Genomic DNA, 27,121 nt, shown 5'->3' on the forward strand with positions numbered 1-27,121 from the left:
TGAGATTTGTAAGAAAGGTTCCCTTCTTGAGTTGTGGTTTCACCTATAAAATAAACACATTGCTGTGACCAGTACTTGGCAAGACCCTGTTGCCAGGAGCATCTGTGAGAGCCTAGGTCTTACACGATTTAAGGATTGAATAGCATGAGTATAAACCTCCAACCTTCAGGATTTTCTTGACTGCCTCGGGTTAAAAAACAAATTTAGCTCTAAGCTAAATTAGTGGAGCTGTGTGCTTCCTTCAGAAACATCTGGCACTGGTCCGTGCTAGACAGGGTCTGGGTCTTGATGGACCACTGGTTTGATCTCGTATGGCAGTTCCCGTGTTCCTGCGTGAACCCCTGCCGAGCTTGCACAGCTTTAGGTGGAGCTACTCTTGCATACTCTAATCAGAGGCAAGAACAGCGCTAAATATGGCACAGTGAAGGACACTCCTGTATAATCCATCACACAGGAGATGATGCAAATGAGAGTGGATGTCGCCATGCCCGCGAAATGTGACAACCCTGAAGAACAAGGCAAGCAGCGCTCCTGAAGATCTTGATGGAAGACACACATAAATTGCGCAACTTCCAAATTAGCTACCTTAAAAGAGGGAAGGGTTGGGTGAGCCTTGTCAGGGTTTGGATAAGTGGCTTCATAGTGTATGTATAGACTTTATATTAAAGTCACACAGCTGATCAATGAGTTTGATCCAAGGAGCAATGTTGCCTTTTTCACCAGTAAACTCTAAGCTTAGTGATGTGAAATAAAAGAAATTGAAGTCTTCTGCATCTCATTTCTCCACCTTCCTTCTGTATCTCAGTTGCATAAACAAAATTACTTTGCAACTCCAGAAGACAATTTCATGAAGTGCCAGTCACTATAATTGAAAAATTCAACATAAAAAAGACGAAAGCATGAGCAAAAGGGGAGGAAAACTTTTCAGATCATTTGCCTTCTAAAGATAGACTGGTAGAAGAACCAGGGTCAGTCAAGAATATTAAGTTTGAAACTTAAGAAGCAGCACATATTAAAAATAAAGCCCCAGCAATGAAAGGAGAAATAAAATGTCTTCCCTCTGGCTTTTGGCTAAGCTGTGTAGAAGGGTTGCCATGTGTTGCTATGAGTTAGCCATTCCTCTCTCCCTACTCTGTCCTGTGCTTCCTGAGCTGCTGTGATTGCCTGTAACATCTACACACGGTGCCAGGGAGCACAATGTAGGCCCACTGAGGAGCAGAGATTTCTCTAGTTGTGCTCACATCTGCTGTGTGACAGCTACCTTAATGAATACGGTCTGGCTCATTACAGGGAGATGGTTTTGAATGAGTAATCCCATTAAAACCACAAATTTGATTGTGAAGGGACAAGATATAGTGAATAAAAGTTTGTTTGCTTTTAAATAAAAGTTGACTGTTCTTGATAAGCGGTGCAGGATGGGATAACATCTAAAAATATCTGAAGACCTTTCAGTTACTATTAGTGCCTTTTAATAGCAGTGCCATTAACGGATTGAATTTTAGTCTCAGTCACATCTTTGTAAAACAAAAACATCTCTTTTGCCTGCAGTGAAGTGAGTTTGGAGTCATACAGCTGAATGCCCAGTCTCATCTAATAAATTGTCCCTAGACTGTTGCAAGCCTAAAGCGAAGCACATGTGGATGTGGTTCTGGGGGGTTTGGGGTTCTTTTTTGGATAACAGCCTAAAAGTAGGTTCTGGCCCACATTTTTGAAGATGTCTGCTCATATATCTTTCTGCTTTAGAGGAGATAACTCCCTTGCTCTATATGCTCCCCTGTGTCCGTGTTTGTGCTGGATCTCCTGCGATCTGCAACACAGAAACTGCAATAGTCGATCACAACAGGAGCTCATCTAGGCCACGATCCTGGCTTTGCTGGTCCTGCATCACCGGCTCTGGGAGAAAGAATCATAGAATAGTTTGGGTTGGAAGGGACCTTAAAGATTATCTAGTTCCAACCCCCCCCCACCATGGGCAGGGACACCTTCCACTAAACCAGGTTGCTCAAAGCCCCATCCAACCTGGCCTGGAACACTTCCAGGGATGGGGCATCCACAACTTCTCTGGGCAACCTGTTCCAGTGCCTCAGCACCCTCACAGTAAAGACCTTCTTCCTTATATCTAATCTAAATCTACCTCTTTCAGTTTAAAGCCATTAACCCCTTGTCCTATCACTACATGCCCTTGTAAAAAGTCCCTCTCTGGCTTTTCTGTAGGCCCCTGTTAAGCACTGAAAGGCTGCTATAAGGTCTCCCCAGAGCCTTCTCTTCTCCAGGCTCAACAACCCCAACCCTCTCAGCCTGTCTTCATAGGAGAGGTGCTCCAGTCCCATGATGATCTTTGTGGCCCTCCTCTGGACTCGCTCCAACAGGTCCATGTCCTTCTTATGTTGGGGGCCCCAGAGCTGAACACAGTACTCCAGGTGGGGTCTCATGAGAGCAGAGTAGAGGGGGAGAATCACCTCCCTTGAACTTCTGGTCACGCTTCTTTTGATGCAGCCCAGGATATGGTTGGCTTTCTGGGCTGCAAGTGCACATTGCTGGGTCATGTTGAACTTCTCGTCAACCAACACCCCCAAGTCCTTCTCTGCAGGGCTGCTCTCAATCCATTTTACTCCCAGCCTGTATCTGTGCTTGGGATCGCCCCAACCCATCTGCAGGACCTTGCACTTGGCCTTGTTGAACTTCATAAGATTTGCACAGGCCCAATCTCAAGCCTGTCAAAGTCTCTCTGGTGGCATCCCTTCCCTCCAGTATGTTGACTGCACCACACACCTTGGTGTCATCAGCAAACCTGCTGAGGTGCACTCAATCCCACTGTCCATGTCATCGACAAAGATGTTAAACAGCACTGGTCCTAATACCAACCCCTGAGGAACGCCACTCATCACTGGTCTCCACTCGGACATTGAGCCATTGACAGCAACTCTTTGAGTGTCACCATCCAGCCAATTCCTTATCCACTGAGTGGTCCATCCATCAGATCCATGTGTCTCCAATTAAGAGACAAGGATGTCGTGCTGGACAGTGTCAAATGCTTTGCACAAGTCCAGGTAGATGATGTTCGTTGCTCTTCCCTTATCCACCAACGCTGTAACCCCATCGTAAAAGGCCACCAAATGTGTCAGGCACGATTTGCCCTTAGTGAAGCCATGTTGGCTGTCACCAATCACCTCCTTATTTTCCACATGCCTTAACACAGTTTTCAGGAGGATCTGCTCCATGATCTTGCCGTGCACAGAGGTGACTGACTGGAAGAAAATTGCTCGTAATGAATGACTACACAATAACTTGTCTTCAGGGGAATTTGTTGTTTACTAATTCCATCAATTAGTGTTGGGCTTATGCCTTGAAGCAGAAAGATTAATATCTCTTGTATAATATATCTTGTCTACTGCATCTGTTTCTGTTCTCATTAGCTATAGTAAGGCATAATCCTTTTGTTTTAAAATGGAAATTGGAAACAGTAAGAAATAAGAAAAGATCTGTCAAGAGATTTTTGTTCCTTTTACCTGTCAGTTGTCATAGAGTGCCTCTCTGCTGTATGTACCATTACATGGTTTAGCCTCACTCCTCTGGGTTTCAGGTGTTTATTTTTGAGATCTCACTGCAGTCCCTAAACACACTGCTACCTGCAGTCACATTAGAGCTGGATAGGAAAGGGAATATCACCTCAGCATGCTTTGACATGTCTTGTCCCATACAGCCCCAGAAATCAGATTTGCTTTTTGCCACTGTGCCACATTACAAGTTGACGCTTGCTGCGTTGCAGTAAGCTCACCCCAGATCTTCTTCACTTTCATTGCTTTCTTTGCTACTAAGTAACTATGTTTGGAACTTGTTTTGTTGCAGCAGTGTGAGCTGCTCTACAATTAATAGGATTTTATTTCCTACCCATATTTTAACCATCTCTGGATCTTTTTCATTATTTTCTGACTCGCATTGTTACTTGCAATAATTCCTTATTAATTGTTATCAGTAAATTTAATGATTGAGTTGCTATTTACATTGTCTTCCACATCGAGAGTAGAAATCCTGGCCTCACAGTAGTCAGAGAGAGGTTTAGCATGGACTTCATCAGAGCTGGGATTTCACCTATTCAGTGACACTGACCCTGTTTCACACCACTCAAGAACTTCTCTGCAATTCACTGGATCTCAGTTTTTAAAGGTTTGTCTGCATGAGGTGGATGGTGGAGAGTCACCAGGACTGGCAGCATTCAATAACTTTTGGGGTGCTGGACTCAGATGCATGTCTGGTTGGCAATTTGGGACTGCAAAGTCAAGCACCCCCGCAACTGGCCCATTTTTCTGCTCTTCACTCATCAGAGTGTCCTATATCATAAATACCTAGGTCAGGAGCACGCATATCTCATCCATTTGGCAATAAATGTAGTAAGTCTGGTGACAAAGATGCTGTTTACCAACTTGGGGAAAAAATACTAAGCCTTGCTATTTTTTGCATGTCCTTTGTAGGCTTGTGTCCACTTCCCATCTCACTTGCTGACTGTGCAGTCTGGAGCGCCTCCCAACTTCGTGTTCTGCATCATTTTTTATACTTGTGCTAATCGGATATAAAATGTGGCAGCACAGAATCATGCCCTCCATCAGAGTCCTAAAATTTAACACCTAACAAAATTTTGTCACGGAGCAGTGACTAAACTTAATTTTACTTTGAGACAACTTTAGGCTGTATGATTTATCAGTACCATATTATTTTAATGACCTTTTGGCTTTTTTTAACTGCATGCATCGGTGCTCAGATTCTTGTCGATTTTAACTCATTTTTCACCTAAAAGGCACTGTATGAGGTTTTTTTATGGCAATCATGATATATTTCCTGCTATATTCTTTTTGACTGCTGGTTTTGTAATTCAGTCCAAAAATCTATAATAACTTGTAATTTTTTTCCTTCCTTTTTCATGGGTCAGTAGTCTTTTAGATGAAGTTAGGTTAACCAGATGATTAAGTCTATAGCTTGTCATATCTGTAGCTTTCCAGACAAACATTGTAATTTTGAAAGATCTTTCTCATAAGACATTATGTTTTTTGAAATTTCCTGAATTAGACTGTAGGAGAGTGTAAAAATATCCATTAATGCACAAGGTAGATAACCATTAAAAACCACTGCCACACTGTGAGTGTTTTTTTAAGCTTCTTGTTGCTTCTTATGAAAAAAAACCCTGAAGTAAATGAGTCTGAAAAAGAAGCAACATTTTAGTCAAAAACTGCCCAATGATTTATTCAGTTCAGTCTTGCAAGAGAGTGATCCCTGATCTTCTTAATCTGAATCCAGAGATCTGTACAGCATGCAAAAGGAGCTGGACTAGGTACTCCATCTGCTAGTGTTTAATTTCTTTTGTGTACTGTTTGTTAGGCTAAAATATCTGGCATAACATGATAGCTGTCCAGATTGTTATACTTTACATCTTTTTTGAAAGGCAGCTATATTGCAGCTGTTTGTTTCCAGTCCACGGCTTTTCAGAAACAATTGTTAAGTCATTTAGTAAACTCATCAGTTAATTTCCACAGATGCATATCATCTGGATTCACTGATTTGCATAGATTTAAATTTTTCCATGCCGGACCTTTTTTTTTTCCTCAAATGTTATAAAAACCTCCCACAACATTTGTAGCAATGAGATGCTTTTCAAAAGTGCCTTTGTCCCACTTTGAAAAAGATTTCTCAAAAGTTTTCATTTTCTGTGAGATTAATGGAATATTCAGGGAGAATTAAGGTGGACAAAATTAGGTTATGACTGTGGACATATCTTTGCAATCACCAGAATAGCTGCAATAAAATGGATATCGGAACAACTTCTGTCCTGATTTAGCCTCCTTGAAAATGTTATCTAAGATTACAGCTACTTTTTTTGCTCTTTCTTTTGGTAGAGGCAAAGACTTACAGAAATAAACAGTATTTAATGTTTTCTCAACTAATTTCACTAAGACCAATACAGTTGTAAATACAAGTATCTGTAAATGCAACAAGGGATTGAACCCTTAGCTGGAGCAGAGGATGGGAGGTCCTGTGGGCAGATCTGGAGTTTAAGCGCAGATCACATTGAACACTTTTAATCTCCCGCTTGCTATTTTCTGGATCATGAATTTGTCCTCTATATTATTTAGGGAAGGCAGCTGATGAGGCACATTCAGCTGTATTTGTCATACACCAGATGTCGTGATAGTTAAAGTCACTCATGCTTCCTCTGTTTTTAAGCTCCTCAGCAGTTGGTCTGGGATAGTTTACACATGCACAGGCACACACACACACACACACGCTTTATCATTTACAAACTACAGTGTATGCTATGTATCCTAAATATTTATACAATTTCCCATAACACCCATTCCTAGTGACTGACAGCAAGCATACTGGACAATACCTGTGTTTTTAACTGAACAGCTCTAGGTTATCAAGAGAAATCTCAGGCTTTGCAAGTGTGTTTTGCTCTCTGCACTATTCCTTACCATCCCTTCGCCCTCTCTCCCCTGCCACCGGTGACACCTGCTCCCCGCAGGTGTATTTGCAATAGCCATTTTAGTAGATCTGAATGCCTTCTAAGTAAAATAGACTACCAGTGGGTTTGCTAATGACTGAACTCAAACTGCACATCTCAGATGTGCTGTATACCCCTTACTAGGTTTCACACGTGCTCGTTAGTTCATTCTCTTCCTCTGTTCTTCAATTTTCTCTGTCCAGACAGTAAATAATTCTCACACATGGTGCTTACAAGAGCCACTGTTCATTTTCATATGCTGCGAAACAACTGCCAAAAGCAGCAGTGACCACATTTCAGCAGTGGGTGAAATGAAGCTTCTGCATACAGTCAGCAAGGATCCTTCAGAGTGGAGGGTGCTCAGCAAGTGAGGTCTATAATTTGCTGCCACCTAAACCTGCATTTTGACAAATGAGTGATATCTGGCAAAAAAAAAAAAAAAAAAAGGGGGGGATTTGGAAAAAAAAACCAAGCCCAAACCATACCCACCCATTCTTTGCTTGCACAATCTTTTTATTTTAAGAGAAGGATTTTTTTATTTTTACATACCTGAATGTACCTTTTTGCCTTTTTCAACTTACTTAACTTATCCATCTTTCTGTCTCCTCATCAGGCCTCCTGTAGAAGACAGCCAAACCCTGCTGACACCGGTGGTGAGCTGCGGCCCACCAGGAGCCCTGCTAACCCGGCCTGTCATTTTAACCATGCACCACTGCGCAGAACCGAACACGGAGGACTGGCAGATCCAGCTGAAGCACCAGGCTGCCCAGGGACCATGGGAGGTGAGGCTCCAGAGCTTCAGCCTGTGTGCTGACTGCATGGAGGGCTCTCTGCTAGTCCTTCAGCTGCCTTTCTGAACCGGGATGCCTGTATTTTGGGTTTTCCGTGTGAGATGCATGGCTGCTACAGGCAGGAGTGCCCTTTGATACCAGGTGACTAAGCTGCCCAGTGGTCATGCAGAGATGCTGTCCTGGGGCAGTTTGGTGCCTCCTAGTTCTAGCTATTTTCCATGAAATAGCCTTCATCACAGGATTTCGGCACTTGAGCTTTTGGTTGTAGCAGGATATTGTGCCAAAGCCATGGGGACAGAAGAAAAAGAAAAGGCAAAATAAAAAGCAGTGGCTGAAAATAATTTCTGACTTGATTTTAGAAATAAGAACATGTTTTTTACAGAATAGTTTTCACTCTCCTAGCTTTCAAGAAAGTGAAATAGTGTTGCAAAAGATCTCCTGCTTCAGCACCAACACTTCGTCCACCTTAATAAAATGTATAGGTGTTTCTTTTGTTTTTCTGAAGATGTTGGTGGAGCATCACTTTGCTTCAGTTCCCACAGCCAGGTTCCAACTCTGCACCCTGTCAACTCAGGGGAGCTGCACAAGGATTGCTGGGCAGTGCAGGCTTGGTGGGAGCCTGGGGTGGTTCCTTGCCAGTAGTGCAGCAGGAGGATGTCCCGGGGCAGGGTGGCAGAAGGATCTTCCACTGTAACTGGAGCATAAAGTGATGCTTTTGGCAAGGCTGGGCCATCCTGGCAGAGCCCTCTTCTCCAGCCCTTTGCTCCTAGGTACTTGCTGCCACCAGTTTGGTCTCACATAATTAATTTGGCAAGGGTACTTTCTCCTACCAGTAGATTTAATAAGGTCAGGGTGGCTTCTGAAGGCAGTTGGGCTGACAGCAGCAAGAGCGCCGTGTCCAGCATTGCCTTCAAAAGGGTCTTGCATTTGTTCCCCTGCCTTGCGGCACTGGCTCTTCCTCACGCTGGGAAGGAGCATGCAGCGAACACGGGTCTGTCTCGCCAACTAATCTGCACCCCACTGGCCTGACTCTTGGCACCACACATATGTTCCTTATTTGCGCCTGTGTGTTACTGGCACCTCTTCATTTTCTCCCTCATCATCCTCCTGCCCTTGACAGAGCGGTCGCTGTGCCGGCTGTGCACAAGCTCTGGTGCCAGTGCAGCCTCCGCAGCACCCACAGCGTCCCTGGCCATCACTCAGTGATCTTCCTCCGCTCAATTCTGGAGCAGCTCCTCCAAGCTGAGCCCCACACGTGCATGCACGCACACACGCGCGTGTGCATGCATGCTTGCACACCCCTGCAGCATCGCTCAGGGCCAGGGGCTCCTGCCAGAGCCAGCTGCTGGTGTGGCCGTAGGGGCGTGCAATCAGCGCGGCAGCAACTTACCCTCCAGAAGGACTGTGCCACCCCTGCAAATACGGCACGTTTGCCTTTCCTGAAACTAGGGGGCCCGAGCTTAATGCCAAATTTCAGTTGAGCCCACGCTGCTCAGCTGCCAGATGTGTACATTTTGCTGCAGACCTGCAGGCAGCGGGGGTGAAACAGATGAGTTTTGCCAAGCATCATGTGGCACGTGGTGGCTTTGCAAGAGGTGGCCATCATCAGCTGCTGCTTTTTCGCTTCTGCTCTCTCTTAAAGCCATTCAAATCACCTTGCGTTGCGTGCAGGATATTACACGCAGGGTTGAATGGAGAAATTAGCAAGGGAGCCGTTTTCCTTTACACACAGGGTGGGGTGGCTGTCTGCATTTAGGCTGTATGTATTTTTTTTCTCATCCTGCAGTCTCGTCACGGAGGATTATTCTGATGAAGCAGCAGGTGATATTTCATGTAGATGTGGCATTCGGCCATCGTAGAGGTTACTTCCCTTCCTTGAGTTTTTATAACTGCTTATTGTCATGCTTAGGAAGTGAAGGGTGGTTATTTATTCAACATGCTTGTGACTACTGATGTTAAATCACGGTCACCAAATTATTAGTTCTGCAATATCTTTTTCAATAAAGTTTTGGTGATATTTTCATTATTTGCCTAACTCTGCCCAGGGCTTTAAAAGCTGCTGCAGGGTCCAGAGGAAAGAGTTACAAGTCTTAGGGGAGTGTTGTACGGGAGGAGGTTTCTACCACCATCGTCACCTCAGAGAAATCATGCCCTCCCCACGCCTACGCAGGAGAAAAGCCAGAAGCAGGAATTTTAAATCTTGATTAATCTACAGTGCAAACAGCAAGGACTTTGTGCATCATCCAGGCTTGAAAGGGGCATTGCTGTCTCAAAGGAGAGCAGCTCTGAGGGGTCAGGAGCTCTAACTTGGCCTCTTTCTCCCTTAGGATGTGGTTGTGGTCGGGGAGGAAAACTTCACCACTCCGTGCTATATCCAGCTGGACCCAGAGGCCTGCCATATCCTGACAGAAACCCTCAGCACGTATGCCTTGGTGGGACAGTCAATCACCAAGGCAGCAGCCAAACGTCTCAAACTGGCCATCTTTGGACCACTGTCCTGCTCTTCGCTGGAGTACAGCATCCGGGTCTACTGCCTCGATGACACGCAGGATGCCCTTAAGGTGGTTATTGCTCTCTTGCTCACTTTCCCTCTCCCTCTCCAGCTCTCACAGGACTGCAGTCATAGTGGTGACTAGACCCTCTGCTCTGTGTATTCCTGCTGCCTGGGTTCTTTTTCTGATTAGAAGAGCTTGACAACAAGCTGCTGTTTTACAGTTTAACCCGCACACACTATAAATTGTCCTTTGTATAGGGACCTCACACTATTTTCCGCCCACGAGTCTTTTTTCCTTTGTTTACCTGTATCATATCCTGAATCCTAAGATTTTTGCATTATTAAAAGGCCATAAGGTACACGGGGCTTCATTCGTTATTCATGTATTTTTAATGCTAAGTGCCAGCTCCCCAGAGATGGGGAAACATATAAATGCTTCTTTGTAAATAGTTGATAATGATAAAAGAAGCTTCTGGGCTGTTAATCACTGCCTGCTTTCATACTGCTTTATTACACCTCTTTGCGTGCAGCTTTTTGTGTTGGGAATTCACAACTGAAATAAACCGAGGCTGTTGCTGTCCCTAACTATATAATGTTACTCTCACTGCGTAATTCTGGCATGCACACAAACATACACTCACTGCATATAGAAGAGCAGATAGGTAACCATACTTGCTATTTCTCTTTATAAATACCTGTATTTGTACAGGTGGTATCTATAATAGATGCACTCATGAAACATGTAGCTCCAACTGCACATGTAAGAATGGAGTTTATTAAAAGGTGGGGGTTTTTTCTTCAATTGTAGCCAGTGCGACTTCCCAATGCCTCTTTGCAGCAAAATGAGTTCAAAGCCTGACTCTAAGCAGAGTCATCCTGGTGCTGTGTATGCTTTTGTTTCCTCAGCTGCATATGGGAATTATTGGGATTTAAACTCACATATACCGGCTGGGAGATGTTTGTGTTTTTCAGAGAAGTGACTTCCATCACTGTGAATGGCACACTTTTTGTTTTCTTCCCCAGTACTATCTGATATCAAGGCCTGCCTGCCTAGGCTTTGCTGGGGGGATATTCTTTCACTAAATGTAGGAAAGGCAGTAAAGTATAAGGGTTGAAGCAGGCATATCATGACTTCAGCCTGGTTTTGTCTGTACAGGGCCTGGGAGCTTGGCCTCTGTCAATGCATTGGTGTTATCAGGCTTTTAGAAACAATTATTTTCCCCGGCCTGATTTCCCTTTTGTTTTTCTTATTTAAAAAAAAGTGAAAAGGATCTTTCATAGCGATCAAGCTTCAAAAGTCCTGATGGTTTTATGCCTGTGCAGCATAATACAATTTTCCACGGGTTCGTCAAGGCCTGAGGTAATAATAAGTGAGTCGGAGGGGCCTTGGACAGACAGCTAATGCAGTCAGAGCTGGGGGAATCCAATTAGGTGTTACTCAAGAGCTGTTGGTTTGTTTCTAATAGACTGTGGGGAGAGTTGTGAGGTAAAGTTAATCCGATTTGGTGTGATAGCAGAAGAGATCAGGAGAGGCGCTGAGCAACATGGAGGGACCATCTTTCTCCTGAGAAGCTGCAGCCAGTGTTTGGGAAGGGGGCAGGCCAGTCCTTGGGCTGCTGCTGCAGGTAGACCCCAAAGTGAGCTTGTGATTTGGTGAGGAAAGATGAGCAAAATCAGGCGGCCACCATCCCACTTGTACCTACTGCTTTTTTACAGCAAAGTATGTGCATTTTGATTTTCTTCTTTTTTGGTACATCCACCTGAAGACTGGAAGGCCATGCACAGGGTTCAAGACCCAGCTAGCTGGTGGTTTACGGGAGGACAAGCACATGTACTTGCTGGCCACAAACTCTTACGATTGTATCAATTGCACTTCTCTGGAAATGAAAGGCCTGAGAAAGGAGAAGGTTTAAGAAAAATGAACCTAGTAAACTAGTTGTAGATGAAAGGGTTGAGCATGGACCGGTGTGTACGAACCGGTGTGTACAAACCAGTCCTGTGCAACAGTGTTGTGTAGACTATGACTATTCAGTAAGAAAAAAAAAGGTTGGGGTGTTTGCTGCGTGCTTTCACAACAGCTGGCACCACAGCAGCCCCAGCGTGCTAGGAGGAGGTCCTTGGCACTGCCATATTGCCAAAGGGAAGGCATTAACGGGGCAATTACCTCTGGCTGTGCAGGACAAGGTGTACAGATGGGGCTGGACCAGTGGGTCCTGAGGTTAAAAGTAATTTGGAGAGGGTGGGAAAGTTGTAGGCAGCAAGCGAGGCACCAGCTGCAACATCTCAGTGTCTTGGGGCTGGCTGCTCCGGGCAAGGCATGGCAAGGGAAGGGAAGAGCAGTGTGAGATGTTCCTACGTTGGGATGTCTGAGGTTTGGAAGAGCCTTTGTAGGGGATTATGTGTTTATTTTAATAGGCAACTGAATGCATTCTGTTATTATTTACAACTAGGAATGAGTGTGCCATATGCTGAATGTGTCCTAACAGCCACCAAAGGAAGACAAGCAGTTGCGGTATAAAACACAGTGCAGTATTTATCCAGCAGGCTTTTCCCTCTCATCATGCAGAGTAAGCGCTTGCTGCTGAACTGCCGGCGCCTGCAGTACAGTAGGGAAGTGTAATGACTTGTCATCAATAAGGGCTCAGTTATTTTGGTAGTGGGTTGGCAGGGTTCCTGGGGGCTGTGGAGCAGCAGAGTGGGCTCAGCGCTGATCAAGCATGCAGCATCCCCTGTCCCACAGGATCCCAAGCCGCCTGGATGGGATGCTCACCATAATGCTTTTTGGGGAACGGTGAGGGTAGCTGTGACCTCAAGCACTGGCCTCTTTTTTTAAGGCTGATTTTTGCACTTTGAGGGGGATACCCAAGCTAGTCTGCTGTGAAAAAAAAAAAAAAAGTAATAATACGATAACTGTAAAGCAATCCAGCTGCTTTATTCTGTTTATTCACGTATGGCTTTGAGATTGATGTATGTGAGCTGTGTATGACAGCAGGGCGGGGGCTGAGCAGCCGGGCATGCGGAAAAGGCTGCCTCTCACACCGAGGGCAAGTGAATGATTTCAGGCTGTAGCAGGGTGTCATCCCCCAACCCGCCTCATGCTGCACAGTAACTGTCCCCCCCAAAAAAATGACAAAACAGGCATGTGATCTTCTCTCAGTTACTTAATGTGTATCTTTTCCTCTAATGAAGAAAGGCAACAGCTTAAACTGAATGCTGTTGCGTGCTTGTGCCCCATTAATGAGGAAGCCCTTTCCAAATACAGGTTGTGGCTGTCCTGGTGACGCTGACAGTGGAGTGATGCCTTACACAGCTCCCTCTCCTAGGAAAGGCATAAGGGCATGAAGTCCTGGCTCACAGGCGTGGTGAGAGGCGATGGGGAGGGTGGCTGTAACCACCTCAGCATGGAGAAAGCAACGTGCAGCTCCGGTTTCAGCTCAGGAGAGCATAGAGGCACCAGCCAGCAGGATAAGTACTGCTCTAAATAAAATGCCGTATGGCTAGAGCCAGCCTGCAAGTTTGAAGGGCTGTGCAAATCATGGCTCCAAATTAATTCTGAATTAATTAACTGAGCGGCATGGGAGAAGCATGGGCTGCATGGCGTCCTCCAGTTGGAGCCCAGAGAGGGGCTAGAATGATCAAGGGTGGTTACCAAAAGTGGGATATTGAAACAAGACATCCAGATCTCGTGGGTGGGATGGTGCAGCATCACGCTGCAATGTTTTTTCCCACAGTAGTGCAGCTCCCAGAGCTGGTGCTGCATGGTCAGGAGTGGTCGTTCGGCTCCGGCGCCCCACGTGCCTGAGAGGTGGTGTCTGCAATTAGCTCACGCAGTGCCGTGAGTCGTCTTCTGGCCCTTCCAGGGAGGTAATTTGGACATAATGAAGATCTATAGTAATCAGATAATTAATATCGATTGCTCTTTAGACATCTTGACAAGGTAATTAGGGGGCACTGGAAAGAAGCTGGGAGTGATTCATTGGCATAACCTTAATTTAAAAGGTTTCCTGATTTTGTTTCTTTTCCTCTAATGGCTGATAGACGAACATCATTTTAGCTTCAGTATTTGCCAGGTGCTGGGCTCGCCAGGGACAGGGGCTTTTCTTGTGTGCTAACTAGATCATGAACATGATCAAGAGTAGCTTGTTTTGAGCTTAGCTAAAACAGAGGCTCCTTTAGTTGGCCTGGGGTAGCATCCTGGTTTTGTGTGCCCACGTACTCCTTGAGTGTGCTCACTCTGGACATGATTGGCTTTGGCCATGTGAGACTGGTTGGTTGGTTGGCTCTTGTAATTAAATATGACTGAGTTCGGCTGTATTGGTTTCTAACGGGCCTCCATGTGGACTACATGCTTCTTCCATGTGGACTACAATTAGGCTGTTTGTAGGCAATGGTTCACTGTGGTCTCATTAGCTACAGGCACATATTTATTTTTAGCTGCAGAAAATGACCAGGCTCTTGTCTTACCAGCTTTTAATTACAAGATCAATATTTCAGTAACCCTGAACCTATGTATTCATATGGACAAAATGCTCTGTCACAGTGTCTTGCATTGTTTTGATACTATCCCGCTTGACGGTTAGTCTCAGCATAGGCATCAGATACCTCCTGTACGGCTCCACAAGCTGAAGGACCAGTGGTATGCACAGGTCCCATATCAGCAGGACCTACACAAATAAGAGCTTCCAAAAGCAAAATAGTAAATCTATCATTAGATGTCCAGTTCGATGAACAATGGAGAAGACTGATATAGTTCTGTATTCAAACAGTGCCTGTATACAAAGTCTTTGCATTCAATTTAATAGCATGCAATTAAGTTTTCTGCTTATAGGACAGGACACTGTGTCCCCCAAATGAGACATGGGTGCCTGCATCCCTGCTGGGCTGCTGCTGTATGAAGGGGATGAGGGGGTTATACTCAGATCCACTAATGCGATTCTGGTTCACAGGAAAACACAACTCTGCACTTTTTTTTCCTGTATTACACAAGGTACAGCAATTACAGCAGTCAATCTTGAGGAATCAGAAGCCCAGTGTGCTGTCTTGATGAAACCTGACCACTTTCTTCTTTTTATCGCAATACTGCAGGAGGTCCTCCAGCTCGAGCGGCAGATGGGTGGGCAGCTTTTGGAGGAGCCCAAAGCTTTGCATTTTAAGGGAAGCACCCACAACCTCCGCCTGTCCATTCATGACATTGCCCACTCTCTCTGGAAGAGCAAACTGCTGGCTAAATACCAGGTGAGCATCACAAACCAGTCACATTGGATCCTAGCAGTGACACTTAAAGAAATACAGTGACACACAGGGGTGTTTGTTTAAAAAACACCCAGTGCCAGGTTGCAGTACTGTGAACATTTTTTATCCTGGACCATTTGCAGTAATAGTGGTATGGAGCCCATGGTCTCTGGTCATATAGCATCCGCACCCTGGTCCCACGTCCTTCCCTTGCTATACTTTTTTTTTTGCTTTCCTCTTGCAGGAAATTCCCTTTTACCACATCTGGAGTGGATGCCAGAGGAACCTGCACTGCACCTTCACGCTGGAAAGGTTCAGCCTGAATACCCTGGAGCTGGTATGCAAACTCTGCGTGCGACAGGTCGAAGGAGAAGGACAGATCTTCCAACTCAACTGCTCTGTCTCAGAGGTAAATGACATTGGTGCACTTTATCCAACTGCAGGAACATGGAAGGGTTAAGGAGGTATATCCTTTCCCATTGCTACCTGTTTAGTGCTTCCAATTTTCCTCCTGACTGCTGGGATGGACATAAGGGATGGATTAAGTTGTTGCTTTGTATCTCCTGTTGCATTTTCCTTTAGTTTCTCTCATCTGGAAGGGAGTGTCCCCCCTTCAAGAGAGGGAGGAGGGCAGCTATGGTCTCCCTGCTAGTGCCGCCTTTCTGTGCCTTATGTGGAGGACTTCTTTGCCCGCCACTCCCTAATGCATCTCGCAAAGCACTGCATGGTCCTGTTTCCTGGCAGTCCACAAGACCATCACCCCCAACATTTCCCTGGAGAGGGAGGAAGGAGACTAGGAAAATGTCATTGCCATATGTTTGCATGAGCCAGTCCACTCTGATCCCACATAATAACTGCTGTGCAAAAGGGAATATCAGATAGTCTAGCTGCAATAGACTTCTCAGATTTTGCTACTGCTACAAATCCTGACTATTATCTTCAACAATTTTTCTTTTGATGGCTGACATTTTCCAATAGAAAAATGATCCTAAGTTTTGGAACAGCTTTGCTGACGCCAAGTAGCAGCTGGAGAATTTTCACTCCTTGGGGCAGTCAAGCTTAGGGCTGAGACCAAACTACATGTTCAGGTATGAAGTGGCATTGCCTTCAGTGAATGTGCTGGTGGCTTTTGTGCCTGGTAACCGTGGTGGCTATGAAGAGCAGGCTCTTGGGCAGCAATCACTGCTGGCTGACTTGGGGAAGGGCTGGGAGACCACAGACAAAACTTACTTGTGCTGTAGGGCCCTGATGGTGTCTGCCATTACCCATAACATCTGCTTGGTTATTGGGTGTAAAGTTACATATTCAGCTGGGGACTACACAGCATTAAAGACAGATGGTAAAACAAGTATCATAAACAATTATTGTAATAAGTGCTGCATTGAGGTAATCTCTAATTTAACCTCGCAGAGAAAAGAAAGAACTGAGAGTAACTTTAATGAAATGCAAGTATACACTATAATCATCTTCAGCTGCTTGTGTGTAATAGGGCCTGGTAATGGATTCAGAGGGAAGAGGATAATATTCTTGTCTTGTGCTGTGATCCCATCCATCAGGGATGAATAGAGGGAGGGAATAATACCGCTGCTATCAAGGCTGCCTACTGCAAAATTGCTCCTCCTGGTTGACATGGAGTGATGTTCCTGAGCCCAAGTGAGGGGCAGGAGGACCTTGGGCTGCTAAGGGCTGGCATACAGGGTTGTGTCAACTTTGTTACTACAAAAAAAACCCTAAAACTCAGCTGGTTTGATGACAGAATTTACCTGGAAATGTAATAACAGCAACCTGGAAACCAATGTGTATGCCTCTAGAGGCATAAGAGGAAGGGGTTGTTGTGATAAAGACACCAGACCAGGCATCAGGAAACCTTAGCTGTGGTTCCTCACACTTTCCTCTGGTGACTAACTAGGTCATGTAAGGGTGTGTTGTGGTCCCTACTTTGAGATAGTGTCTGGTTTGGTTTGCTTCTGGTGATTTCAAATTGCGCACATTATTCTCTTCTTGTGGGGGGGGCAGGCAGCAAGTGGTTAGGCATTGCAGGACTATGCTGGTGCCTTTCTTCTGCCTCTCTGCCTCTGTCAACCTGTGGTAAAAATACAGTAACACAGTTTCCTGCATCCTTCCTTTATGGGCTTTCTTTTTTCTCCCCTGTAAAGGATGTAAAACTTCTGCAGATTAAACTGTCTTATTCTGGCTTTATACAGTGTCTGCCACTGGGATTTCAAAAATACAAATGCAATGAGTGCCAAAACATGCAAATTCGTGAGGCAAGAGGAAGAATGAGATAAAGGTCTCCCACTGTTTGTTTTTGAAGCCCCCTTTTTATCTTGTGCTGTCAGTACTCACCCAAAAGAGCCCCAGGGCACCGTGGCGGATACCTGGGCTCCCTCTGCACCCATCCTGGTGCACCTGGGGCAGCAGGTCACCTCGAGAGCCAGGGCAGCACTGCTTCAATGTGTCGCTTGTGTCCCTTGGCCCAGACTAAAAAGGGAAGGTTGTGTGTCTGCGATGCCACCAGTCACCACTCTGCAGCTGCTTCCAGGCAGTTAGAGGACAGTAGCTCGTTGCCTGAAGCGGTGGGGTTGGGGTGGACGGTCTGTGATGCAGGGCCTTGGTGCCCAGGTAGGGATTCCGCATTTGGCACTGCTTTGGGCATGTTCACTGAGGACATTACCGTGTGGCGTAAACCTTCCTTGGTTAGAAATTTCACTGATCGCCTAAAATGCCATTTCTAATTTAAAAAAAAAAAATGCAAAAAAAAGGCATATTTATAGAGTGGAAGAGAATTAATTGTTGTGGATAAATGAGTGGAGTCAAAAGAGTCTTAATTCTGTTCATTGCTCACAGATACTGGCTCTCCCCTTTCCATCTCTGCATACATTTTTTGGGGGGGGAAACCACAGACTGTGCTGTTGTGGTTTAACCCCAGCTGGTAACTAAGCACCATGCAGACACTCGCTCACTCCCCTCCCACCCAGTGGGATGGGGGAGAGAATCAGGGGAAAAAAAGGTAAAACTTGTGGGTTGAGATAAGAACAGTTTAGTGGAACAGAAAAGAAAAAACTAATAATGATAATAACAATAATAAAATGACAATAATAATAAAAGGGTTGGAATATACAAAACAAGTGATGCACAATGTAATTGCCCACCACCCACCAACCAGTGCCCAGTTAGTTCCCGAGCTGCCCCCCCAGCCCCACTCCCCCCAGTTTATATACTGGACATGACATCACATGGTATGGAATACCCCTTTGGCCAGTTTGGGTCAGCTGCCCTGACTGTGTCCCCTCCCAACTTCTTGTGCCCCTCCAGCCTTCTTGCTGGCTGGGCACAAGAAGCTGAAAAATCCTTGACTTGTTCTAAACATTACTTAGCAACAACTGAAAACGTCAGTGTGTTATCAACATTCTTCTCATACTGAACCCAAAACATAACACTGTACCAGCTACTACGAAGACAATTAACTCTATCCCAGCCGAAACCAGGACATGCGCGTAACTGAGCATCACCAACAAGCTTCCTGGGGGATTTGCAATGGCAGCTTAAGCCAGGCACTACCTGGTTTTGAGACAGTTTCAGGTTTTACAGGGCCTTCCCAGCAGCTGTCTTGATACAAAGGAACAAGACAGCTCACAGAGGAGAAAACAAACTGACATTTAACAAGGAGTCTTTTACACGGGTATTTCTGGCTGCCCAGAGCTGTGACCTGGGCAGAGGTGGAGATGAAGCAGCTCCCCTGTTTCTCCCAGCCCGGCCTCAGGCCTGTCATGCTACAAAGGAGAGCAATTGAGAGGGCGGGTGAGAGGCATGAAAGGAGACCCAGCCCTGCTTGACGCTTTTTCCATCGCATGCTTTGCTAGCTGGAGGTGACAAGTGCTGCGCCTGGGAGGAGCGTCCCCATTGCATGCTCAGGCAGCCAGTCGTCATCGATGGGGTCTGGCGGGGCTTTCAGTTGCCCTGCAGCACCTCGTTGTTCCTAAGCAAACTCAACCATCCAAATTGACCATACCCTTGTCCTACAGGCTACTGAGCCCCTCTTTCTACCTACCTGTGGGTGCTAAATCCTTCCCGGCCAAGAAAGAGATAAAATCCTTGCCCAGAAGAGCCAATGTCTTGTTATTCCCAGTGGAGCCACATTACAGCTGTGTCACGGGGAGCCTCCCAGCTGGGAGGACCACATCAGAGAGCATCAACCCTGTACCCACAGGGGACAGGCTGGCTTTGGAGGTGACTTTCCCCTTGAAACACTGCTGCCACTGCCTTTGAGTGCTGGTCATGGGCAGGAGGGTGACGGCCACCCCCTGAGCACACACACTCCCTGTGTCTCCAGCCACAGAGTTAAAGCCACATGAAAATGAGGGATCAGCTTGTGCCTGCGGCAGTATTAACCAACCTTCCGTGGTCTGCCCAGCATTGGAGGCTTCAGAGAGTATGGGTGCTGCCAAAGGGATGTCAGCAGCGTGAGCCCAGTGCTGGCTGCATGTGGGGTGGGAGGCTTGGGGGGGCTTCGGGGAAGGGGCTCCTGCTAGCCAAGCTGGAAAAGCCCTGTTCTGCCCTACTAGTAGCACTTTGCTCTGAAATGTGTCAAAATGCCTGGTCTTTCATTATTTCCAGTAGGTAAGTGATTAATTAAGCTGGGCTCAATTTTGTCCAGCCATAGTAATCTTCACCCTTAAAGAAAAAAAAAAGAAAAAGAAAAAGAAAAAAAAAAATCTGCTGTCTACCCAAAATCAGTTATAAATATTTCTTTTTCAGCTGATTAACATAAATGCTTGATTAGCAGAGGGCTGCTTTCCCTCTAATGCAAGTAAAAGCACTGAGTCTCAGAGGATACACTTCTACAATCATCTCTGCACTCAGTAACAAAACTGCTGTATTTTTTTTTTTTTCCTTGCTTTCTTTCCAACTTCAGGAACCTACTGGCATTGATTATCCTCCTATGGACTCAGCAGGCACCATCACCACCATAGTAGGGCCCAGCGCTTTCAGCATCCCCCTCCCAATAAGGCAGAAGCTGTGCAGCAGCCTGGATGCACCCCAGACCAGGGGCCATGACTGGCGGATGCTGGCCCACAAGCTGAAACTGGACAGGTAAGTGAGGCTGTCTATGCATTGTTGGGCAGCAAAGCCGCCCCCCTCCCCCCAGGAGGTATGTGCAAAAGGGTCCTGGTGAAGAAGAGTGACAGCAGATATGTCTACGGACTGGTCAGACTGACTGCACAGGAGATGAGCACCTTGCCGGCACCAGCAATGGGGATGGGCTGAAATCATATGAATTCAGGTAGCCTTCATGCAGCTCAAAAAAATGAGTTTCCATTTGGCTTGTTGCAGGTACCTAAATTATTTTGCTACGAAATCAAGTCCCACCGGGGTGATCCTGGATCTCTGGGAAGCCCAGAATTTCCCTGACGGCAACCTGAGCATGCTGGCAGCGGTTCTTGAAGAAATGGGAAGACACGAAACCATTGTTTCTTTGGCAGCAGAAGGAAATTACTGATGCAGCCTTGGCGTGAACAGGAAGGACAGACGCAGGGAGCGGTAATGCCCTGTTATTACAAACGAGAATTGAAATGAAACCCCAGACCAATGAGTTACACAAGAGACATTTCAGAGAAAAAGCAAGCAAACAAACAACAACAACAACAAAAAAAACCAGCCCTGACCTTCACACGTGCTCTCCTTGTACATTATCACAGGATCTAAAAGAAATCATGCAAACTTGTACCTTGAAAATATAAATCAACCTAATGTTCCTCTCGGCTTGGCTGTACACTGCTTGGTACAGGATTTTACAGTTTCCTAGGAAACGCTTTTTATTGCTATCCAGATATATGGATAAACTTTCTTAACAATCCCAGTTTCTATGGATGTTGTTTACATCAAATTCTGGACAGGGGTAAGGAGACTGTCCATGGCTCTTTATATTTTTTGTTTAAAGCCATTCTAGACAAAGCTATGGACAGTTGGTTGTGGCTATTTCAGCTTATTGGTTTCTGGTGAATTCAGATTTTGGCTACAATTCTGCACATCGATTGTCTCACAATGATCCTCCTGTCATTGTTCTGTTTCCTAGACCTACTTGTAAAAAAAAAAAACAAAAAAAACAAAAAAAAAACCCAACAAGAAAATCAGAGCTTAAGAGGTGTGCATCTGGAAAGCAGGTACTCTGGGTGCTAAGCAGGAACACACGTAACGTCCCCTTCCTTCCCTGATCAAGTCCCACTGAGCCTGTGTGAAGAATAGCTGTAGGACAGCAGGGAATGTAGGATTGGAGTTAATTTTCAATTCACAATGTAACACCCTTTCCACCCCTTTGCAATACGAGGGGGCTGGATATGCAATTCAGAGTGGTTTGGGGAAGAAAAAGAAACCCAGAAAAAAATTAAAAAGAGAAGTTGCTATGATAATTATTTACTAATTAGTATCTAGTGCAAGGACTATAATAATTATTATTATTATTATTATTATTACTTCATTTCTAATTTTGTCAACAGCAGAATTATTCCTGTTTTTATGGAACCTGTTGTCCCCTTCCTGAAGGTCTTCTAGGACATGTCCCTCGATATGTCTGTCCTTCCCTTCTCCAGCCATCTTACTCCTCCTCCAAAGTCCTCTGCTAGCCCACACAGGTTGCTCACCTCATGTTAGCATTGCTGTGCTTCATGCCCGATGCAAAGGTGGTATAAACTGGTGACGCTCCGCTGAAGTAACTGATCTGCACCTGCAAAGGTTGCAACGCAGCACCCCTCCCTAGGATGTTTTGCACCACCTTGGTGCCTCCAGGTTGCTCCAAGAAGTAATCCTGTCCCAAGTGACAGTGGCTGTGAACCACTGACAGCCTCCCAGTCCAAATACACGTAGACCACTGGTTCAGGAGCACGGGTGTAAGCATGTGGAGGCACTGACATTGACCACCTGATGTCTGCATCCAAGGTGGGCCTCTGTATGTCTTGCATTGCTTTGAAGTGGTCTGAGAGCCAGCAGCTCCAGTTAACTTCCCACAGAGCTGCAGGTACTTGCTCTTACTGAAACCCACTGCGTCCCGTAACGTTTGTGGTGGTCAGGGCTACTGGGAGTCCTCTGCTGGGACATTTCTGGGTGAGATGCACTCGGTGGCTCTCCGCAGGTATTCCCAGGCTTGCTGCAGCCAGGGAAGCCTCTGCTGCGTAGGCCAGTGTAGGGCAATGGAGTGGTGAAGTCGAAATCCCGTGTACTGCGGTTTGCTGCCTTCTCAGCACTCCCTCTGCCGCCGGCACCTGGGCAGGGCAGTGCGGGTCCTCGCTGGCTGACTGGGGGGACGTTCGTCCCTCTCAGCCATGTCCCTCTTGGCCACCACAAACAGGTGAAGTGGGAACTTGGCAAAAGGAGTGAACTCTTGCTTTTTCGGTTGTCACTGCAAATGTTATTTTATTTTCTGCTCAGTGAAAAGACTGACTCTTTGGTACATGACAGCACATAGGACCGCAGTAGTTTTACTGCCAGGTTTGTCTGTTCTCTACTTCTGGTGCAGAAAAGGCTTTCTTCCCCAGCCTGGCCACTCCAGGTTTCCAGCCAGGCCCTGGTTATTGCTGTCATGCACACATGCATGCCCCTGCCCACGCACGTATTCCCACTCCATGTGCTTCCCAAGACCAGAGTTGGTTTGTTTTCTTTTGTGTTTTTTGGTTTTGTTTTCCCCCAAGGCTTTCCAGATTGCGCCTTTAAAGGTAACTTTGAAAATGTCATTGGTCAAAATGAAAGGAAAATTTCATCTGACCTTTTTCCCATTTGACATTTTCATAGGCTTGGGACTTTTTGTTTTTAATTTCTCAGCTCCCTGACACCAGCAGGGTTTTGACTGACCACTGGGCAGCAATCACAAAGTGCTCCCTTCCTCATAAGGGGTAACCCGGCAGTTTGCAAACCAGCATTTCAGTCAAAACCAGAGACCAGAGGACATACATTTTAACTTTCAACATCTGCCTTCATTTTGCCACATAAACCCCACTTTCTCTTACTATGGAGATGTCAAGGGCATCCTTTCAACAACAAGCCATCTTCTTTTTCACCTTGGGCATCTGATGCAGCCCATTGCAATGCTAATGGAAATCTTGCTTTCAGTTTCAGGAGGCTTTGACTGGGGCAACCAGCTCTGCCCTTTCCCTATGTTTTTTACTCACCTTGGAGCTCTAAAATGGCTCTTAAAAGATAGGGCTCAGCTTTTCTCCCTCCTGTGCCATCTTCAGGTGTAACCAGTTGTATTTAGTTCATGCTTCTTCACCCTTCCTGCGTGACTCCTCTTCCAAGATGGGTGCATGAGCTGAACTGTCCTTTGGCCCCTTCCCCTTTTCAGCTCAGTCTTTGTTAGCTGATGCCCAGGCTCACTGGGACTCCCAGCTCTCAGCTTTTGCTTTTTTGGACAGCATGTGCACTCTTCTCACTGGGGCCTTGCCAGAAAGTGTCTCATAGTTACCTGTATCGCTATGAGTTGATGCTCCTTTTGCCAGCTCTCTGACCTACCCCCCGATGCCTCCCTCAAGAAAACAGATGAGCATCTTTCTTAAAGTATTCTGGGTCATTTTCCTTTTACAGTGTCACTGTAAAGGGGATTTATTGAGAGGAAAGGGCATGCTCTGATTAAGAGGAGCATCCACAGAGGTGGATGGAGGTCAAGAACATCACTGCCAGCTAGGGCAGCGGCATCACCGTCACTGGGAGGTGGAGCTGCTCTTCTTCCACCCCAACTGCTCAGAAACCCCTTGCCTGCTCCAAGCACGGGCTGGACGATTTCCCCAGGCCCTGCTCCATCAGCCTTTGCAGGGTCCCAGTGCGGCACCATGCCAGCTGCCTCAGCCCTGACAGGGCAGGGAGAAGCAGGGACTGCCGGGCACGGGGAAGTTTCCTCCACAGAGCTACACCTCGTCCCAGCAGCTCCGCACTCGTGCTTTGCCACCGCTACTAATGACAGCTCCCACCTCACACGACACTCCGCCTGCATTAATTTTGCTCAGTTTTTTTCTTTTTTCCAAGGGGTACAGCAGTGGCAGGGTGTGTGGCTGGGGAGAGGGCTCTGGCACAGGCTGGTGGTATGCATCCCTCGGCATCCCCCATCCTGCTGCCCCAAGGAGGGAGGGTGGGAAGCAAGGGTGGCCAGATCTGCTCGGGAATATCATTTTTGGTGGGAGAAAAACCAGCAGCAGTCCCTCCGCCTGGCTTGTGTGGACACAGTGCCATCTCGTGGGGCTGAGCCCTTGCTCCAACATGCTGCCGCCGCCACGGCGAGAAACATCACTTGGGAAAAGGCTTTCCCGTGGGGCAGCTCTTGAAAATGGCAAATAAGTTTGGCAGACAGAACCGACTCTTAAAAGTTGTTGTAACATTTTATGTCAGGTAAGCACATCTGCTTTAAAAAAAAAAAAAAATGGCTGCAGGCTTCTTATCCTCCAGTTATTACTACTTTTTTGAAATGCTTATCCTTTTAGTTGTCCACCTTCAGCTATGTGCTGCAGCAGTTTTGCTGCTCTTCACACCATCTCTTCATTACATGTTGATTGCTAGCGCTATAAATAATATATATATTATATAAATACATATGAAATATCTACTGACTTCAAGGAAGACCTCTCATTTCCGAGTAAGAAACACTATCAGAGGCAGTCCTTTTCACCTGAGTTTTTCTTCAGTTCTTTTTGTGTTGTGTTCTTGTAAAGGTGGCTGTCAGTGTATAGGGTAAGTTTGGGGTTTGGTTGGGTTTTTTCTGAATTTTCTGATCACAGCTGATCCATTGTATCTCCCTAAACAGTGCAAGACCTAAGTGCTGTTTTACTGAATCATGAAAGTTTTGAGGCAGTGAGGGTCTCTTCAGTCAAGAATTGCTCCCATGGGAGACCGAGATTCTTTTTTTTCCATATCACTGGCAGAAATGCAGACACTCATGAGACATGTTGGAGTCTGGGATGCCCACAGAGCAAAACATGTCTGTTCCTTGGGTTTCTTGCTATTTCTGTTGATTACATATAGAATAAATGTATTTACATGCTGTAAGTCCGTCATTGTGGACAGCGTCCTAATGTCTTGTATTGCTACCTACAATAGTTTCTTTTTGGTTCTCCTTTTCTTCTTGTTTTGGGGGATGGGGGTATGGGGAAGCGGGGGGGGGGGGGGGGGGGGGCCTTTAGACCATTGTATGCTCTAGCCAAGTAGTTACCACATCTCTGAGGTTAATTTTAAACAAGATGATACTGTTGAGGTTGGGGGTTTTTTTTAATCTCATGTCCAGGGCACTTTGCAAACTATCTTACTAAGTGTTCAGAAGTCTTTTCAGGTATTACTCTGGCTCTCGTCTGGCCACGAAGTAACTAATTGTTTGCAGGCTGGCTTGCTTAATATCGGGCAGTGCAAAGATGCGAGTGGTTTGTGAATGGAAACCAAACCTTTGGCCCTTTTCCCACAAGGACTCCAATGAGGTATTGACTTTGGGGTCACCACCGCAGTCCGTTCCTAGCTTGTGTGTGAAACCTTGAGTTCATAAAATGAGCTGCACTGCAGATTTTTAAATGCTGAAGCATGTATCTCGGACATCCTTTGAAGTGGGAATTTAACAGAAATGCAAAGTGTTATGTGTGTATGTACATACAGACAGACAGGAGAAAATAAAGGACAACTGCTGCTGGAGGCTTTTAGCTCTGACGTTAGTTGTAAGCATCCTCTTATGACCAACTTTTGCTTGGGAAGGTAAAGGTCAAAATTCAGTGCTGCATCATCGCTGCAAGGTCAAATAGGCAGTACATCGAGAGCCAACAGAGTAAAAACTGGCAAGGAATTAAGTTGGACTTGAACCAAAGCCACAGAAATGAGCCCTCAAGATTGGTAGGTCAAGCTCCTTGCTTGAAATAGGAGCATTTAGTTTACTTACTTGTCCTCAAAGCTTGACACCTGCTCCCTGAAATCTGAAAATCCCTGTATCTGAAAGTCCTTTGATAAGCTCTGCCTGTACAAAAAAGCAATGATAATCCAGAGTTCCCACAAACCTCCATCACTGAATAGGTATTTCACATTTTCTGTGATGCTGGTTAAATGTATTTAATAGCGGTTCAGTCTCCTTGACTGCTTACACAGATGAATTGCTATGTGTGCTGTACCCCGGGCCTGCCCTTTTCTCCAAAAGCAACCCATGCCATGGCATGTGCGTAATTTCTGGATGCCTGTGAAGAAGCGGGATGTAATCGGGCAGAGCCCTCCCGCAGCAGTGAGGTGGCTCTCCGAGTACTGGCACTCTGGTCTCCAGCTGCCGGCTTGCAGCTGGTGGGACAATAGCCCCTAGATGAGAAAAGCTTGCGTGGCCCCAAGAGCTTCTTTGGCTGCTGCCAGCTGGCTCTTGCTACGGCTTGCCAGTAAATTTGGGACCTTAAACAATACAAATAAAAAGCAAAATCAGTCTGGAAAGTAAAGAAAATTAGGAAGAAGGAGAAGCAAAACACTCTTCTCTCATAGATCTTGCAAGGCGCCTTGCAAAAACACCCCCCCAGCCGTGAGCCAATAACCTACTTTGAAGCAGGGTGAGTAACACAACTGAGAGAGAGAAGTTTTGGCATTACCTGGCATTACCGTTTTGGCACATCTGTGTGGTAGACTTTTTTGCTAACACATGTTCTGTCTGTTAATGTTGAAGAGTGAAAAAAAAAAAAGTTAAGATGGTACCTTTGGTACCTTTCCAAAGCAAAGAAGGAGGGCCCGCAGGAAATGAAACGTCTGCGCGACTTGGGCCGAGAGGGTGTATCACGTTTCTCCCTCCTCTTCCCATGTCTCAGCTGTGCCAGGGTTCATAGGATTTGTTTTCTTTGCTATTCAGATCTGGATAAATATTTTGGTTTTGATTTCCCTATTGCTGTATCTTCTATGCAATTCCTTTTCTAAAGACTTACTACCAGAGAAGTGCTAGCCATTGCATTATTTGTATTGCTGTACAGTGGAGGTGTGGCTTACTAGTTCTGAGTGTGCCTCTTATTCCCCTCCCTTTTTCTCCTTCCCTCTGTTTGTAAATGCCTGCATTTATTCTGTCAGCCTGACATGTACAAAGTGTAAGAAAGAATTTTTAAACAGGTAATAAATTATATTTATAAGCAA

At 45.9% G+C, this 27,121-nt stretch overlaps 1 protein-coding gene across 2 annotated transcripts in view; it reads left to right on the top strand.

The window, feature by feature from the left end:
• Positions 1 to 27,121, top strand: part of UNC5C (unc-5 netrin receptor C) — a 269,800-nt gene extending 242,679 nt beyond the window's left edge. For both annotated transcript variants that reach the window (XM_069784212.1, XM_069784203.1), the window contains 6 exons: positions 7,110 to 7,278; positions 9,615 to 9,848; positions 14,867 to 15,016; positions 15,258 to 15,422; positions 19,929 to 20,107; positions 20,348 to 27,121. In XM_069784212.1, the coding sequence (XP_069640313.1) occupies positions 7,110 to 7,278; positions 9,615 to 9,848; positions 14,867 to 15,016; positions 15,258 to 15,422; positions 19,929 to 20,107; positions 20,348 to 20,513 (1,063 nt within the window). In that variant the 3' untranslated portion in view covers positions 20,514 to 27,121. The remainder of the gene's footprint in view (positions 1 to 7,109; positions 7,279 to 9,614; positions 9,849 to 14,866; positions 15,017 to 15,257; positions 15,423 to 19,928; positions 20,108 to 20,347) is intronic.

The sequence above is a fragment of the Haliaeetus albicilla genome, chromosome 1 (genome assembly GCF_947461875.1).
Source record: "Haliaeetus albicilla chromosome 1, bHalAlb1.1, whole genome shotgun sequence".
NCBI classification, from domain to species: domain Eukaryota; kingdom Metazoa; phylum Chordata; class Aves; order Accipitriformes; family Accipitridae; genus Haliaeetus; species Haliaeetus albicilla.